Source organism: Varanus komodoensis, unplaced genomic scaffold, assembly GCF_004798865.1.
Source record: "Varanus komodoensis strain SLA01 unplaced genomic scaffold, ASM479886v1 scaffold20_1, whole genome shotgun sequence".
Taxonomy (NCBI): Eukaryota; Metazoa; Chordata; class Lepidosauria; order Squamata; family Varanidae; genus Varanus; species Varanus komodoensis.
The window spans coordinates 11,107,626-11,124,164 of record NW_025335587.1 but is presented as its reverse complement, the minus strand read 5'-3'; the positions used below and the strand labels follow the sequence as shown (position 1 = coordinate 11,124,164).

The window sequence follows — 16,539 nt, the reverse complement described above, 5'->3', positions numbered from 1 at the left end:
GCATGTCGTGAGCGGCCGGAGGTCAGACTAGATGGCCCAGGAGGCCTCTTTTGACTCGCGCTGTTTTCTATGGATCTTAGGTGACATCTTTTTCAGCAAAGCTTGTTTCATATCTACGTATTGGACATGACAGAACCTCTTCAATAAGGCTATGACTAAGCCATCTTATGTGTAATTGTTGAACTTCTGATGCTTCTTGGCAATGTCCAGCAATGTTTTTTGGAGGAAGTCAGACTATGGATAAAGCTTATACTGGAACACTCTTCAATATTTACTTATGGTCTGATCCTTTTAAATTGCTTGGCTGCTTCCTGAAAGCTAATGCATGTTCAATGTAAATGGATTTAATGTAAAGTGACATTACAACACTTGAAGGGCAAATGCTATAATGCAATGCAGTAACAACATGATGTTCTCAGCATTTAAATGGGTAGCATAAAGATGCCATTTATGAATGGTCACATATACAGATATTTGGTCTGCCTCTGTTTTTTCCCCAGAAAGCTGGAAAAAGTTGTATTTTCATAAAGACACATTTAATTAAGTAATGGAATCTGAAATTTCAAGTGTACATATTTACATTATGTACATTTCCTTTTATAGGTTTTGTTGAAATTCACAATAATAAAAATTCCATTCAAAGAAAGGGTTTCTCAGCACCCAGTAATGAATGTAGGAAGGCATTTTTGCCAATTCCTCTCTCTAGCCTGCTCCTCTAGAAATCTACTCCAAGGAGTTTGGGCTTGCTCCCAAACAGCATGAAAGATCACGCCAGGCTAAGGCAAATCAACAAAATCCACAGTAATTTCTTCCATTAATGGGGGGGCTCCACTAGATCTAAAGATTTTTTGTGTTGGATCCAAACTAAACAGGTACACATAACCAAGCAAACCAATGTCAAAGAAAACATGTTTAAATTACTGTCATTTAAAATGCTAAATGCAGCAATTGATTCAGTAAGTCTTAAGTTCTTCTGCACTACCCTATTATTAAGTGATAAAGGAAAAGTTGTAATTTTGTAAAAAGTATCACCTGATTTGGTAAATGTGTGCTTTAACTTGCTGAAAATGAAGAATAACTCACTAGTTCACTTGATCTTAGAACAAAAAAGTCATCTCACCAAAACACATATTGTATTGTCTTAAAACTCAAGTACAACTGAATACTTACCCAAGTTTCTGTTTAACTGCCAAAATTATGTAAAGGAAGTACAAGCACTTTACACTGAGCTTGGGATGTGTACTAAAACAGTAATTGTAGAGCAACATAGTTTTTGAACTTTTCTTCTACTATGCTTTGAAGAAGTTCTTTACTGGCAATTATATTGTGCAAACTTTATATAATATCAGTGTAATCTCTAGTTTCTTTTTACTTATATAGGGACAAAGACACAGACTACAAAACAAGAAAACTTTTACAGTATAACTTTATTAGAGCTTGAAAATACAAAACAGGTACTCATTTGCAAATTTTCAATACTGTGTTTCAAATTATATAGTTCACAAAAGTTATGAAGTTTCATAGAAATTCACATGAGACCTAGAAAAAGCTAGATAGCAACAAAACATTTCTTTTTCCAAACTTAGACTGAAAAAATACATGTAGCGTTGTTTTATATACATGCTTTCTCTAGGGAAAGGCACTCTGAAGTCAGTTTTCTATCATATAATGAAAAATACTGAAGTGGTAGAATGGCTGTCTTAGAGCTGGTCTGTATCAGGCTCTTGGCAATTGTTATAACCCTAATGGTGAGTCTATTTCATACAATTCACCATTAGGCTTCATACACACTTTCATTGTGTTCCCATTTTGAAGAAAAATATCTGCGGGTTGATACGTACCTGCCAGAAAGTTAACATCAGTTAACTCTACCATTAAATTGAGTATTGGATATCAGCATTGTATTATGTGTGAGGAGGGAGGTGTTAAAGGAAAACATTGGCTTTCAGTAGAATAGAGATCAAAGCTAAGGTTCTGTTTTTCCTAACCAGTGAAATATTTACAAGGCAGCTTTAGAGTATATGTTTACTTAGAAATATGTTCCACTGTGTTTCTTCCAAGGTAAGTGTGCACAGAATTGCAACTTTAACTTTTTTCAACCTGTTTTTATCCTAACTGAATCCATTTGTAAGGATTAAAAAGGAATTCTCAAAGTAAAATTTAATGAATTCTTCTGGTGGAAGGTTTGGAAGAACATAATCTTTGCTGATTCTCTTTGAAGCCCCCACTGCCACCTCCCCTGCTTCTTTCAGAAGGACTCCATACCTCTGAAGCACACAATCTGTGACATAGAGGAAAATGGGGGATCAAGAAAGACTGTCTCTTATCACCAGTGAGATTTCTCTGCTGGTTCAAAAGCCTCCTTGGGGATGGAAAGAGCTCTTCTGCTTCTACAAGAAGCATATTTTGGTTTCAATGCATTGTGTGAAAGGTACATACAGGATTTTTCCAATTTTTCATTCACAGCATCCAGAAGATCATTCTTTCCAAAATCCAGGCATGCCATTTTTAACTTTTTTTGTAAGACTATGCGTATTTTGAATACCTAAAAACCCTGAGTGTTATAAGATTATAATATTCTAATAGTCTCCAAACAGCATCATTTAAAGGGTTGTATACAAGTGCCATGACAAACAGCTTTCTAAAAAAAGATCATTTTGGTAAGGCTTCAAAGAACTCGCTAGCATTTCAGATGCCCTTAACACATATTGCTATATTGCAGTACAAAATTATAACAAAGTTACACATTTAAATGCTGGTAAAGAAATCCCATTTCACTAAAATTCAGCCCCAGCTTCCAAGTTTATTACAACTTGCAATATTTAGGTTGCCATGTAAAAGGTCTTTGCATGCTACAACAAACTGCATACATTCCATTACATAGATGTAGTAGTGTTCAATAAATGTTCCATGTTAGGCTGACAGTGACTCAAGTATAAAAAGCTACACTACTATCCAATAATATAAGGCTATATAAGCATGCTCTTAATATAAGTCAATATATGCACATATATACACATAGTATATACACATAAGAACAAATGATTCCATGGTAAAGGTACATGTGAGTTACATAGTGCAGACCAAGTTCATACTGAAGTTTACCACTGCTCCCAGGTAAAATCATCTCCTCTGCCAAACAGAACAAAAAATCCTAAAATTGTTAGAAAAATGACTGCATTGCCAGCCAGCACAAGGGCACATGCTCCCCACTTGATCTGAAATATAAAATTTAAAAACTCTATTCATTGATAGAAAAGTATATTATTTTAGCATTCATGAGGTACAAAGAAATACAACATCAGCATGCTAGAAGCACTTAAGATCAAATACTATATTCTGAGTTCCAGGCTATACAATAATTTTTAGCCATTACAGAATTAGTTGTCATTAAACATATTTTGCTACAATGGGTGACATTCAAAATAACTACTTAACCTTGGTAATATAACAAAAAGGGTTAAGAGGGCAATTAATGAAAAAGTAACAATTTTTTTTCACTCATCACCAAATTAGGAATAATGAGAGTAATTTATAGGCAGCCAGCTATCTCCCTCCTCCCTGCCACCAAAATATATTCCCCCCATACCACAATCTAGATTGAAAATTAAAGAAATTGAAAAAAAACTAGCATGAAATATTTCATTTTTAGAATTATTATTATTATTATTATAACATTTCTATGCCGCCCCTTGCCGAAGCCTCGGGGCGGCTTACAACACAATAAAATACATTGAAATACAAAATGCTTTTTAAAATAGTATTTTAAAATCAGATGGTAAGAAAAAAACCCCTCACTCCTTTAAATTGTTAGGACACAAATCAGTGAGGCTGCCTGTAAATCTCTGAACTCAGGCGAATTAAGGGCATACTATGCAGACTGAAAGCAGCATGGAGGCAAACATGGCCTCCATGTTCCTCCCAACCTGCAAAGCAGCTAGATGGCTTATTACATCCTTTCAACTGCAGCACTTCAGAATGGGAGTGCTGTTAGGACCCATCTTATATCGGCAGCATCGCACCCCTTCCCACCCACCATACCAGAGCACCACCTAAATCTCTTCTCTAAGATCTTTCTTACCTGTCTAGGGGCCACAGAATCACTGTTAGAATCAAGATTAAAAAGTAATCAGTCTGGTTACTTATGTGCCACTGTTACTGTGCTTGACTGGATTATTAACAGTACAATGAATAACTTTAGGGCTTACTCTTAAGTAAGTGGGCACAGAATCAAAATCTTAACATGCAACATTGTTAGGATCTGGTACTGGAAAATTACTTTCAGATTTTGAAGACCAACATTAACTCATATCTCCCCACCTTGCCTTTTTTTTTTTTTTTTTGCTTTTCAATTTCCTCAGATTCCTCATGTGAAATTTTAAGTTTATTTGTGTTTTGTTCTGTTTACATTTGCTGAGTACCATTTAAGTGAACTCACAATGTAACCAGGTGGGCCAGAAGTATGTATCAGGCACAAGCTTGGGAGGCTGCCTTAGTTACTGTTGTTATATGAGACTTAAAGCTGACTCTTTAAAGCAGATTAGAAGATGTTTCCAGTCTGTTAATACATGTTCATGTACCATTTGGATAATACAACAAAATTGGACTGATGAAGGGAGCAACGCATTTGATTGATGGCTGGAAACTTTATAAAGAGGTACTGATTGGTCACTAAAAGATAGCCAGTTGATGAGGGGTCTGAGTGTAATTGATTTAGATTAGAGGACCCAAAGACCAGAGAGTTTCAAGCAAGACTTGAAGCCAGAAGCAACATCAGGAAGAGAAAGTCTGTTGTATGGTATCTGTTCCTGGTTGGGAATGACTAGCTGGCTTGAAAAACAGGGAAATCTAATCTGAGAGAAACACTGTTACTTAACTTAGGAAGACCTATCATTTGAAAAACTTAAGGAAATTATTAATTCTTCATGAAAATAATTCCTTTAAGATGTCTTAACTTTGAACCTCTTATAAACTTATCCATGGTATCCATCCCATGTCTATGCCACAGGAACAAAGATTCTGTAAGGTACAGAGGGCTTATTTTGGTGGCAGCTGTTAAAGGATTTAATACAGTTTAATGAAAGATTCCCTGGCCTGAATTCTTTCTGAGAACTTCAATAAAGTCTATGGCAGAAAATCCATAGACTCATGCTTCAAAATTTTAAAGAGGGCCCCTAAGTGAGATAGCCATATTCTTTTGTTTCATCTTGTACAGTAAACAGAAATCAGTTGCAAAATTTTGAAAATATACACACTATTAAGAAAAAGGCCCACATAAAGGTTGAGAAACATTATTTGGTTCCTGAAAAGTCCTCCACTTTGTGAAGCTCCAAGTAAAAGTTCAGAATCAGAAGCTTTCAGATACAAGTTGCTACTAGAAAAATAAATTTGATTCATTGACTGATTTTGCATGAGGATAGCTAGGTTCTGTTGTAACATCATTTGAAGGCTGTTTATTTTTTCAAATAACCCCTGCCACCCCGGTACAGATAGCACAACAAACTATGGAAGTTCCTAGCTGGGGACTAATTATTCAAAGTAGCCTTGGCATGCATTGCATTCCAATGAGCTCAAACAAGCTATGGGGAGCTGTGGTTATCATTCAAAACAGAGCCAGTGCAATACTTTAGAGTGTATGAATAGGACTCCTCCCTACATCTTACTCAGCCATGGAGCTACCTGAGCCAGACTCCTTGAAGGAAAAAAGGTGAGATATAAATATAATAAATAAATACCAGCCTGGTAGCTTAGTCCAGACATCATTATCCAAATCCAAATGAAGTTTATCAGACTAGAAACCATCTATGTACACATGCTCCCCCTTCCCCTCTCTCTCCTCCTCTCTTCCATACTTCAATATGGTATTTCCAGGAATTGTTAAATTTTACTGCCCTGAAAATATGAATACAGCTGTAGTCTTATACTGGATTATGATGAGAAATTAATGTTTTATTCAAGGTTCAGATGTATTGCTGTTTCTTCATAATAGTATATGGTTGGTACTAGTCCTATTAATATTTTAATAAATTATAAAGTAATAAACCGTGTGTACAATATTGCAATCATAATTACTGTAATCCACTTAGAGGGCACTTGGGCCAATAAAGCAGAATAAAATTTAATAAATAAAATATTGGATTAAAACAAATGCTGTCAACAGGTTTACACTCTTTAAAAAAAAAAAACTTAAGATGTGATATTAACTCTTCTTGTTGTTTACATCAATCTTTCCATTCTTATTTTATTAACATTTTCCCAACTAGTAAAGCTAAGATTAAGACATTTGTCTTAATTTCATCTAAAATTGTTTGAGTATCAGCTGAGGCATCAAATTTAATGCAGATTTACTTGGGAATAAAGCTGAAACTTACTACAGAACATTACTTACATCAGAGCAAATATCTTAGGATTGCCTTGCATGTCCCACTGAAATCAATGGCACCAATCCAAGTAAGTGTGGTGAATATCATGCTACTTTTAAATTTCATACACACACACACACACACCATATAAGTTAGAACATTAGAATTAGAAATTCTAACCAGAATTTGTGTTGGGCTATACTTTATTAAGGTCATGTTTTTACAATTTAATAGATCTATTTGTGTTTTAAGTATTATATAGCTTTTATTTCTCCCTATAACACCCCCATGCATAAAGATGCTTGTTTCCATGACTTAATTATTTCTTGCTCTCTAGCATTTAGCAAAACGTCTTTTGGTAAGAAAAGGAAGGCGCTGCAGCTCTCTCTAGTGGTATGACTGAAGCAGGGAAATTGCTCAATAAAAGCTGCTTTGGAAGCACCCATTTACAGCCAGTCCACTGAGGCATCTTGTTCTGGACAGAAGGACCATAGAAGCAAAGATCCTCTGCACTTCTCCTGCAGAGCAAAACACTTAGACCGCTGATTTTGGCCTCTTTGCTTCTACTTGCAAGGAGGAAAGGCTGAGGTCTCACTGGGATAGACTCCTATCCCCTGGAATGTCCACTCAGTGCTGGCTCTGAGGATGGTATTTTGTCCTTGGAGCCACAGAGAATGCAAAAGAACCACTCCAGCCTGCAAGAGTAGAGGGAAACAGGTTCCATCTCTGACCTCCAAATGCATTTTGCCAGTTGAACCTGGAACCCAAATCTTTCCTACAACTATCCAAACACCTAACAGCCATAGGATTGTGCCCTAAAGAATATAAGAATTCTGTTTTAAAAAGAAGAGTTATGCAATTCAATCATCTAAACGTATACTATTTCTGTCTGCCCCATCTCATGCCCTGCAGTGGATTTTAAAACTTGCAGAATAGATAGTGAAAAATACTACATACAAGCAAGCACATATGTGCATGTAAAGGAGTTTTCTTCATCAAAGATAAATAATGCAATTTAGAACATGTTAATTATAGTTAAACACTATTAAATTCAACTATGTACTTAAATTCCTCTGGATTGCAGTTAGAAAGAACCAGTGTAGAGATTTCAGAGTTAAAGGCTCCCAATGGCAGCCATAAAAATACAATCATATTCATATATAGCAAACATCTAAAACATGAAAGTCCATAGTTCACGTTCTATGTGGATACAGTAAGTGCATGCTTAAAGAAGCTACTCCTAAAGTATGCTTCATATACTACCACATCATCAAGAAAGTTATTTCTCAATGACATGCTTATTTGTGTACAAGTTGTTCCAAAAACTATTCAAGCATTTATCTAGCTGCATGTCAATGTAGATACAGTATGCCAGGAAAAAAAGACTTTTGGAATGTCAAAGGACACATTAATCAATGTTCTTCATCTTACAATGAGATCTTACCACTTCGACACGTGCAAGAATGATAGGAAATCCAAAGGCAGAAACAACTATTCCAGTTGTGAAGAAATACGCCAATTCCATGCAGGCACTGCTTGCAGCATCAGTATCATCACTTACTCTTTTTGCAATGAAGTGAGGGACAGGAGTTATGAAGTAAAATATCAAGACAAATAAGGGCCAATAGATACTGCAGAATGACAAACAATGCAAATTGTTAAAGCAGTTTTAAATGGACTATGAGCAACTTGATTTATTTCATTTCTTTAATGGTACAAACACAGAGACTGCCATATACTGAAATGTGAATAGAGTAAAGCCATATACCTAGTTCTCTACCTCAACTGTATTTCCTCACTCATTCTGCTTTTTAGTCTCCTTTTTCAATCATTGCTTTCTGCAATTTCAACTATTATCCCCATTCTGCTATATGAGCTTTCTGCAATTCCACTGTCCTGCTTTCTCTCTAATTCCTCAACACCCACTTCTTATGTCAAACCATGTTAGCTACTCTTTCCTCTTCAACTATTGCATTGTGCTCCCATTGGCTAATTCCATTACAATCTCTAATGCCCCTTAATCCAGCTATCTCTCAGCCATCTGACGTATAACATAACAACCATGCATGATGTTGGAGAAGCCCCACCTAGGCATGGGCCACAGATCTTTTAAGCAGCATCACAAATTTTTAGAGTTGCCCTGACTACCATCCTCAGTCTTAATATAAACCTGGCTCCCTCCCTCTCAATTCAGTGACCTTCCAATTACTATGACTTCTTAGTGGACTAATAGTGGACCAATAAGGAATGTAGCTTAAAGACAGCAGTCTTTTACAACTGCCACCTACTCTTGCAGTCTGCTCATTATTTTTTATTAAGCTGTGAGTCCAAATTTGCCTAATAGCACCACAGTCACCCAACTTTCTCAGAATGTACCTGACTCCAGAGGCTTGCTCAGCCACTTGCTAGTGCGTAACTATACTTGTGCTGTGGGCAAGAGAAAGATTGTGTGTCAGAAGCCTTCCTGACTAGCTTGGGGTAAAGAATAATTCCTTGGCACTCCGCAATCGTGTTTCTTAAAGCATACTCTTTTTTCATGATCCATGCGACCAAGTTCTGATATATTCTCCTCCTCAGCATCAGGGTTTGCACTCAGCTAGGGAAAGATGAATGGACATTGGAGGAGGATAAGATTTTCTTTCTCTCTTGGGTTTAAAAGCTACGAAGTCTTGCAGTTCCTTAAATACTGAAAAAATCATTGTGGCATTGTAAGCTTACATGGACAGGACTTGCTATACAGAAAGTTATTTTGAAAATGTTGCTTTTCCTGTTAAAGGAGAAATGGCACATGCTAAAGTAATTGTAGAGGGGCCCTGATAACCTTTGTGCATCTGATTCCTAGACTAGCTAGTTTTTTACCCATGTGTACTTTCCCTCCTGCTGCCTCCCTTGAATCTTTCTGTGTAAGGGTGATTATTTCCTGAAATCAAATGTTCTTCTCTCCCTTGTCTATACTTCCTTTAGAGCTTGAGGCATGTGCCTCAGACAGCTGATTTCAAGCATCAGAACTGGGGTAGGGGGGTTAAGTGCCATTTGCTGCTCTAAGGCAATGTCTTGACATCCATTGCTGGACATAGCTATATAGACATATGGAGTGGGGAAAGGTACCTAAAATAGTACAATAAATTACATGGAACAGGGAAACTATCTCAACTACAGAGAGATCTGTGGATGGCAAAATATGTAAAGAATTAATTAAATCAAAATGATAAGTGCATCAGGGCTAAGTTTTAAACAAACACAGACCATTGCATAGCTCTGTCCTGAAAGAAAGCAAGAAATCAATTAGTTTTCCTTCAATACCATGAAAAACCAGTGTGGTATAGTGGTTAAAAGTGAAAGACGGACTTGGGAGATCTAGTCCCCACTCAGCCACAGAGTTAACTGGGTGATTTTGGGCCAGTCATGGACTCCCTCACAGGGTTATTGTTGTGAGGATAAGATGGAGGGCTGGATGAGAATAAGCAGCCTTGAACATTGAAAGGAAAAACAGTGGGATATAAATGTAATAAATAAACAACATTAAAATAAATATTTAAATTATGATTATTTCTGACCTCCACCATTTCTATTCTTGAACATATATTTGTGTATGTAAATTAATACATACAATTTTGTACAATTTATTGTCCTATAGGCCTAAATCCTGGATCTTTTTGATAACTAGTACTGTCCCAATACAAATTTAAAAATATTGTATTTTGTATTTTAAAAATTGTAGTTTTAAGCCACTTGTTTAGATGTTTCAATGCCAATAAGCTATGCTTCAAACAAAACAAATACTTTTATATATATCCCAAATTAATATATTCTTACCCATACTGTTCTAGGGCACACCCCAACATAAGAAATGTTAGACCAATGACTCCAGTGAATGATAAACCAACCAAGGCTGCATAAGAAAAAATAGAAGAAATGAGATCACTAAGCTGTTTAACTGTTAATAAACCAAGTTCATACATAAAATCACTAACCAATTACTAGCATGTCATTCATTCTCTGTAGAATATTATCTTCAGAATTTACAATACAAAGTGATCCACTGTTTCAATTACCTGTAGTCTCCCAAAGCAGTAGGAATTCTAACAAGACAGACTTCATTATCACGTTCAACATTCACACTTTGAGATTAAGACCTCCCTTTGCAGAACTTTAAAAAAATAGTCTTGTTGATCCCTTTAATTATATTTGGGATACAATCCTACACACACACTAAGATCCACTGAATACAGTAAAACTTTGAAGTGAACATGCATAGGATTGTGCTGTAAGGATACAGTATTGATTAGAAAGGTGTGTTGGAGGGCAATTCTATAGGCAAGGGGAAAAAAAAGTCCTGCAGCTTCCATGCTGTCTGCAGAACGCTGAAGATCTGTTAAGCCCTCTTTTTGTCTAAGCATATATGGGATTGTATCCTTACTGATGCTACATTCAGCATAAAGATGGTCCACACCTTCTTAGTAGATTAAAAAAAAAACATACTTGCATATCGAAACCTTTATGGGAACTTCGGACGTTTCTTTTTGAACAATCAAAGCAGATGGCTTATAAAAGGGAGCTGTGAAATTAGGACGACCAGGTCCAAAGAATGTCAAAGTTTCTGCATTTTTAATCTGTTTCTAGCTGGGGAAATTTCAGCAAATACTATTTTGTCCTCCCACCCCCGCCAAATATGACCGGCTGCACCTCCCAGAACCGCCGGTTCTGCATAATTGCTACAGGATTTGGTCCTGCCCTCCTAGCCACTAGATTCCCTGCGTTGGACACGAGTTGCCATGGGGCACTTCAAAATAGCACCCCAGCAAAGGTTTAGTAGAAACGCGCAACAAAACAAAGTACAGTGCAGAAGTTTACTCTGCTTCTCAACAGCGAGCCACGGAGCCTAAACGCTGTTTAAGGATTCGATCCTCTGCCTAGCGAACGCTGGGTTTTGTAGGACTTCTCTTCTGTCTAAACATGCACAGGATTGCGCCCTAAGGAGCATTCCGCAAAAGATCAAGCGGAGCAGAGAAAGGAAGGACGGGACGCTGCACCTCGCGGGGCAGGGGGAGGAAGTATGTCGGAGGCACCGCGAAGGAAGGGGCTGGGAAGAGGGAAACGATCAGAAAGGGCTCATGCGAAGGGGTCGCCGAGGGCAGAAGAGAAAACCGGATCATACCTTTAATCCCTGCCATGTCCCCTTCTTGTAAGTAGGACCTTTGCTTCCCAGTCTGCTTTAACGACCCTGAAGCAGAGAAGGCGGAGATTGGGGTGCCTTCTTCCGTCTTCTGTTCACGTGGTATTGCCCTGGCCCTTCCTCTTCCCTTGGAAAACGAGCAGCTTTATAGAAATGGGGAAATCCGTTCTTGGCCTTGGTCGTTTAATGCCCGTGAGTACCCATTCCGAGCGTATCGGTCATCAGCGCTTCATTGTATGGGGTGGAATCAACACTGACTGGGTTTTTTCAAACAAATTTAACTCAAAAAGGATTGCATCTGAGGAAAAGCAGAAGCCTCAATCCCATGTTAGTCTAACTTCAGCCCATTCATTTCAGTTCCATGTCATTCTGTTCTAAAGACGACTAACACTGGGTATAACCACTGACCACGAAAGTTTATACCAGAATCAAGGTGTTCTTGTTTGAGGTGCAGCTGGTGTTTTTCTTCAAAATTTGTTGATCATCCTGCTGCTTTCAGCAGTTAATTCCCAAAAAGTGATATTCGCGCCTGCACTCCCCGTTCCTTATGCTTTTGGGCTGGGATCCGGGTTCCCAGATGAGATAAGGACTCTCAATCTCACGTTCTCCACCAAATTACGAACAGATTCCTGCATACCCTTGGTCTCTGCAAGGAAGATAACATGCTCATTCAGACGACCAAAGTTACTAGTAAGCAATCTTGTGAGCACCAAGCTAGATATCAGATAGGAGCAGGATGGTAATTTGGAGTCTCTGTCTGAAAACCACTATTAAATGATGGTGGGTATCAATTAAATTGATAGCATTTCATGTAATAAATCATATTTCCATTGCAAGACTAACAGCGATAATGAGCTTGCACAAGGGTTGGAGGGGGAGTCCATCAGGTTTGTGGGCCTTTTAAAGACAAATTGTAAACATGTTTTAAACAATTTTAAAATAAGGGGTAGACAAAAATTAAGGAAGACCTGTTCCCCTTTAGTTGTTTAGTAGATGTATTGCCTTTTTTCTTTTTCCTGGGGAAGTCACACCATGCATGGATTTATTTATGTAAAAGGGTTTCTATTTGTTGTAATTCTCTCTTCCCATCATATATACATGTTGATATTTAGCAGTTATCATACAACATTAGATGCAGTTGTACAACTGTAGAAAGTATGCTACTCTTAGTACAACTGTAATACAAGCAGAAACCTTATCAGAATACTACATTTTCTTTTGTAGTTATGCACAATTTAAATATTTCTTTACCTTGCCATTTTTAATTCCTTATTCCATTCAATGTGTTATTTACATGAAAAGGCATGTTTGGTGTTTTTTAAGCAGCATCTCTGTCCTTAACCACGATGATACAGAGCTTCCCCTACCCTGCACACATTACCATGGATGTCTGAAGTCTGAAGATTTCTGGGTCTAAAGCCTTCCCTGTGTAGATGAAAAGCAAGTGAGTGAGGGAACTACAAGGGTTAAGCAGAAGGCATAGCAAAGAAAGCTTTTAGAAGGGAAGAAAGTTTTAGAAGATTCACTATATCAGATATCACCTCCTGAGATAAGAGGGCAAGGAAGCTATATGAGAAGTTTGTTAGATTATAATATGTAGGTATACCTTTGCATACATTAGGATCAGTGTTCACTTGGACCTCCAGCAGGCTATTCACCAAAAAGTTCTTCAAATGCCACTAAACTAAGCAATCATGGAATAAGCCCAGGGGTGGGGTGGGAGGCTCTTATGAATCACTAACTGTTTAAAGAACAAAAGACAGAGGGTAGAAATAAACTCATTTTCTTCCAATGAAGCGATGCCATTAGTAGAGTCCCAGGCAGTTCTGTATTAGGACCGATGCTTTTCAACCTATCCATATATGATCTGGAATTAGGAGTAAGTAGTAACGTAGCCTAGTTTGCTGATGACACTAAACCTTTTAGGGTGGTTAAAACCAAGAGGGACTGTGAGGAATCCCAAAGGGATCCCTCCAAGCTGGGACTATGGACATGAAAATGGCAAAGGCAGGTTAATATAAGCAAGTGTAGAGTAATGCATGTTGGAAAAAATGTTAAACTAACAAGGGAGCATATAAGAGAAAGTGGAAAGAGGGTTTAAAAAAAGAATAGGCAGAAGAAGTATATAGGAGAAATGAAGAGAAGAGAGGTCCTGTGATAAAGCACCTGAAAAAAGTGGTTCCTAGATCAATCAAGCCAGAGCTTTTGTTGAAAGCAAAAGTGACACAGCTGAGGCTGTCATATTTTGGACACATTGTGAGATGTGTATGATTCACTGAAGAAGAAAATCATAATGGGCAAAGTGAAGACATTAAAAAGAAAAAGACCATATATGAGATATACTGAATGCATGAAAGAAGCTACATCCTTGAACTTAGAAGAGCTAAGAAGGGCTGTCCAAAACAGCAGGTTTTAGAGGATTTTCGTTCATGAGACTGGCATGGATTAGAGTTGATTTGATGGCACATTACAGCAAAAGTAAATACCAGTGTTGATGTCATAAACAAGCTGCTCGGGGTGGAGCAGGGAGAGCAGGGCACCAACTACATTTCCACATTCTTGGCACAAACCATGCATTCCTTTGTGGTTGCCCTAACATACAGCTCCAGGAAATGTGAACAGGCCATTAAAGAATCATTCTCTCACCTGATGGCAAATCATGCACACTATGTGATCTTCCTCCTTCATGGATCACCCTTGTCGTGGCGAAGGGGCTTGTGTAGCTCAATGAAGCTGTGAGCTATGCCGTGCAGGGCCACCCAAGATGGACAGGTCATAGCAGAGAGCTCTGACAAAAGGTGATCCACTGGAGAAGGAAATGGCAACCCACTCCAGTATCTTTGCCATGAAAACCCCATGGACAGTACCAAAAGGCAAAAAGATATGATGCCGGAAGATGAGCCCTTCAGGTCGGAAGGTGTCCAATATGCTACTGGGAAAGAGCAGAGGGCTAGTACTAGTAGCGTCAGAAGGAATGAAGCGACTGGGTCAAAGCTGAAAGGATACTCAGTTGCAGATGTATCTGGTGGTGAAAGGAAAGTCTGATACTGCAAAGATCTATACTCCATAGGAACCTGGAATGTAAGATCTATGAATCAAGGCAAGCTGAATGTGGTCGAACATGAGATGACAAGACTGAACATCAACATCTTGGGAATCAGCAAACTAAAATGGACAGGAATGGGTGAATTTAATTCAGATGACCATCAGGTATACTACTGTGGGCAAGAATCCCTCTTGAGTAGCCTTGGAGTAGCCTTCATAGTCAATAAAAGAGTAGGAAAAGCAGTACTGGGATACAATCACCAAAATGGCAGAATGACCTCAGTTCCAATCCAAGGAAACGATTCAACATCACAGTAGTCCAAGTCTGTGCCCCAACCACTGATGCTGAATAGGCTGAAGTTGATCGGTTCTGTGAAGGCCTACAGCACCTTCTAGAATTAACACCCAAAAATGATGTCCTTATCATCATGGGGGATTGGAATGCTAAAGTAGGAAGCCAAAAGATAACCAGAATAACAGGCAAGTTTGGCCTTGGAGTACAAAATGAACCAGGGCACAGGCTGGTAGAATTTTGTCAAGAGAACATGCTGGTCATAGCAAACACTCATTTCCAACAACCCAAGAGATGACTCTACACATGGACATCACCAGACGGTCAACACAGAAATCAGATTGACTATGCGCTCTGCAGCCAAAGATGGAGAAGCTGTATAAAGTCAGTAAAAACTAGACCAGGAGCTGACTGTGACTCCGATCATGAGCTTCTCGTTGCAAAATTTAGGCTTAAATTGAAGGAAGTAGGGAAGAGAACTAGGCCACTCAGGTATGACCTAAATTATAACCCTGATGAATATCCAGTAGAGGCGACAAATAGATTTAAGGAATTAGATCTGATAGACAAAGTGCCTGAAGAACTATGGACGGAGGTTCACAACATTGTACAAGAGGTAGCAACTAAAACCATCCCAAAGCAAAAGAAATGCAAGAAAGCAAAATGGCTGTCTGAGGAAGCTTTACAAATAGCTGAGGAAAGAAGGGAAGCAAAAGGCAAGGGAGAAAGGGAAAGATACACCCAACTGAATGCAGAATTCCAAAGAATAGCTAGAAGAGATAAGAATGCCTTCTTAAACGAACCGTGTAAAGAAATAGAAGAAAACAATAGAATGGGGAGGACCAGAGAGCTCTTAAAGAAAATTGGAGATATGAAGGGAATGTTTCATGCAAAGATGGGCATGATAAAGGACCAAAATGGCAGGGATCTAATGGAGGCAGAAGAGATTAAGAAGAGGTGGCAAGATTACACAGAAGAACTATACAAGAAAGAGCTCAACATCCCTGATAACCACGATGGGTTGATCACTGACCTCGAGCCAGACATCCTGGAATGTGAAGTCAAATGGGCCTTAGGAAGTCTGAGCAACAACAAAGTTAGTGGAGGTGACAGCATTCCAGCTGAGCTATTCAAAATCTTAAAAAGACGATGCAATAAAAGTGCTACACTCAATATACCAGCAAGTTTGGAAAACTCAAAAGTGGCCACAGGACTGGAAAAGGTCAGTTTACATTCCGATCCCAAAGAAGGGCAATGCCAAAGAATGTTCAAACTACCGCACCATTGCACTCGTTTCACATGCCAGCAAAGTGATGCTCAAAATCCTACAAGCTAGGCTCCAGCAGTATGTGGACTGTGAACTACCAGAAGTACAGGCAGGATTTCGAAGAGGCAGAGGAACTAGAGATCAAATTGCCAACATTTGCTGGATCATGGAGAAAGCTAGGGAGTTCCAGAAAAACATCTACTTCTGCTTCATTGACTATGCTAAAGCCTTTGATTGTGTGGATCACAACAAATTATGGCAAGTTCTTAAAGAGCTGGGAGTACCTGACCATCTTATTTGTCTCTTGAGAAACCTATATGCAGGTCAATAAGCAACAGTGAGAAATGGACATGGAACCACTGATTGGTTCAAAATTGAGAAAGGAGTTTGGGAAGGC

At 38.4% G+C, this 16,539-nt stretch overlaps 1 protein-coding gene across 2 annotated transcripts; it reads right to left on the bottom strand.

Annotated features, from left to right (window-relative positions):
• Positions 1 to 1,409: 1,409 nt before the first annotated feature.
• On the bottom strand, positions 1,410 to 11,628 carry LEPROT. Of its 2 annotated transcripts, none has more exons than XM_044430319.1 (4): positions 11,521 to 11,628; positions 10,179 to 10,254; positions 7,807 to 7,993; positions 1,410 to 3,218 (listed from the first exon to the last, which is right to left on the bottom strand). In XM_044430319.1, the coding sequence occupies exons 1-4, from the start codon at positions 11,534 to 11,536 to the stop codon at positions 3,102 to 3,104; spliced, it is 396 nt and encodes a 131-aa protein (XP_044286254.1). In that variant the 5' UTR covers positions 11,537 to 11,628; the 3' UTR covers positions 1,410 to 3,101. The 2 variants fall into 2 exon arrangements, with proteins under 2 accessions (XP_044286254.1, XP_044286253.1); XM_044430318.1 differs by lacking the exon at positions 1,410 to 3,218 and adding an exon at positions 3,749 to 7,057.
• Positions 11,629 to 16,539: the final 4,911 nt, after the last annotated feature.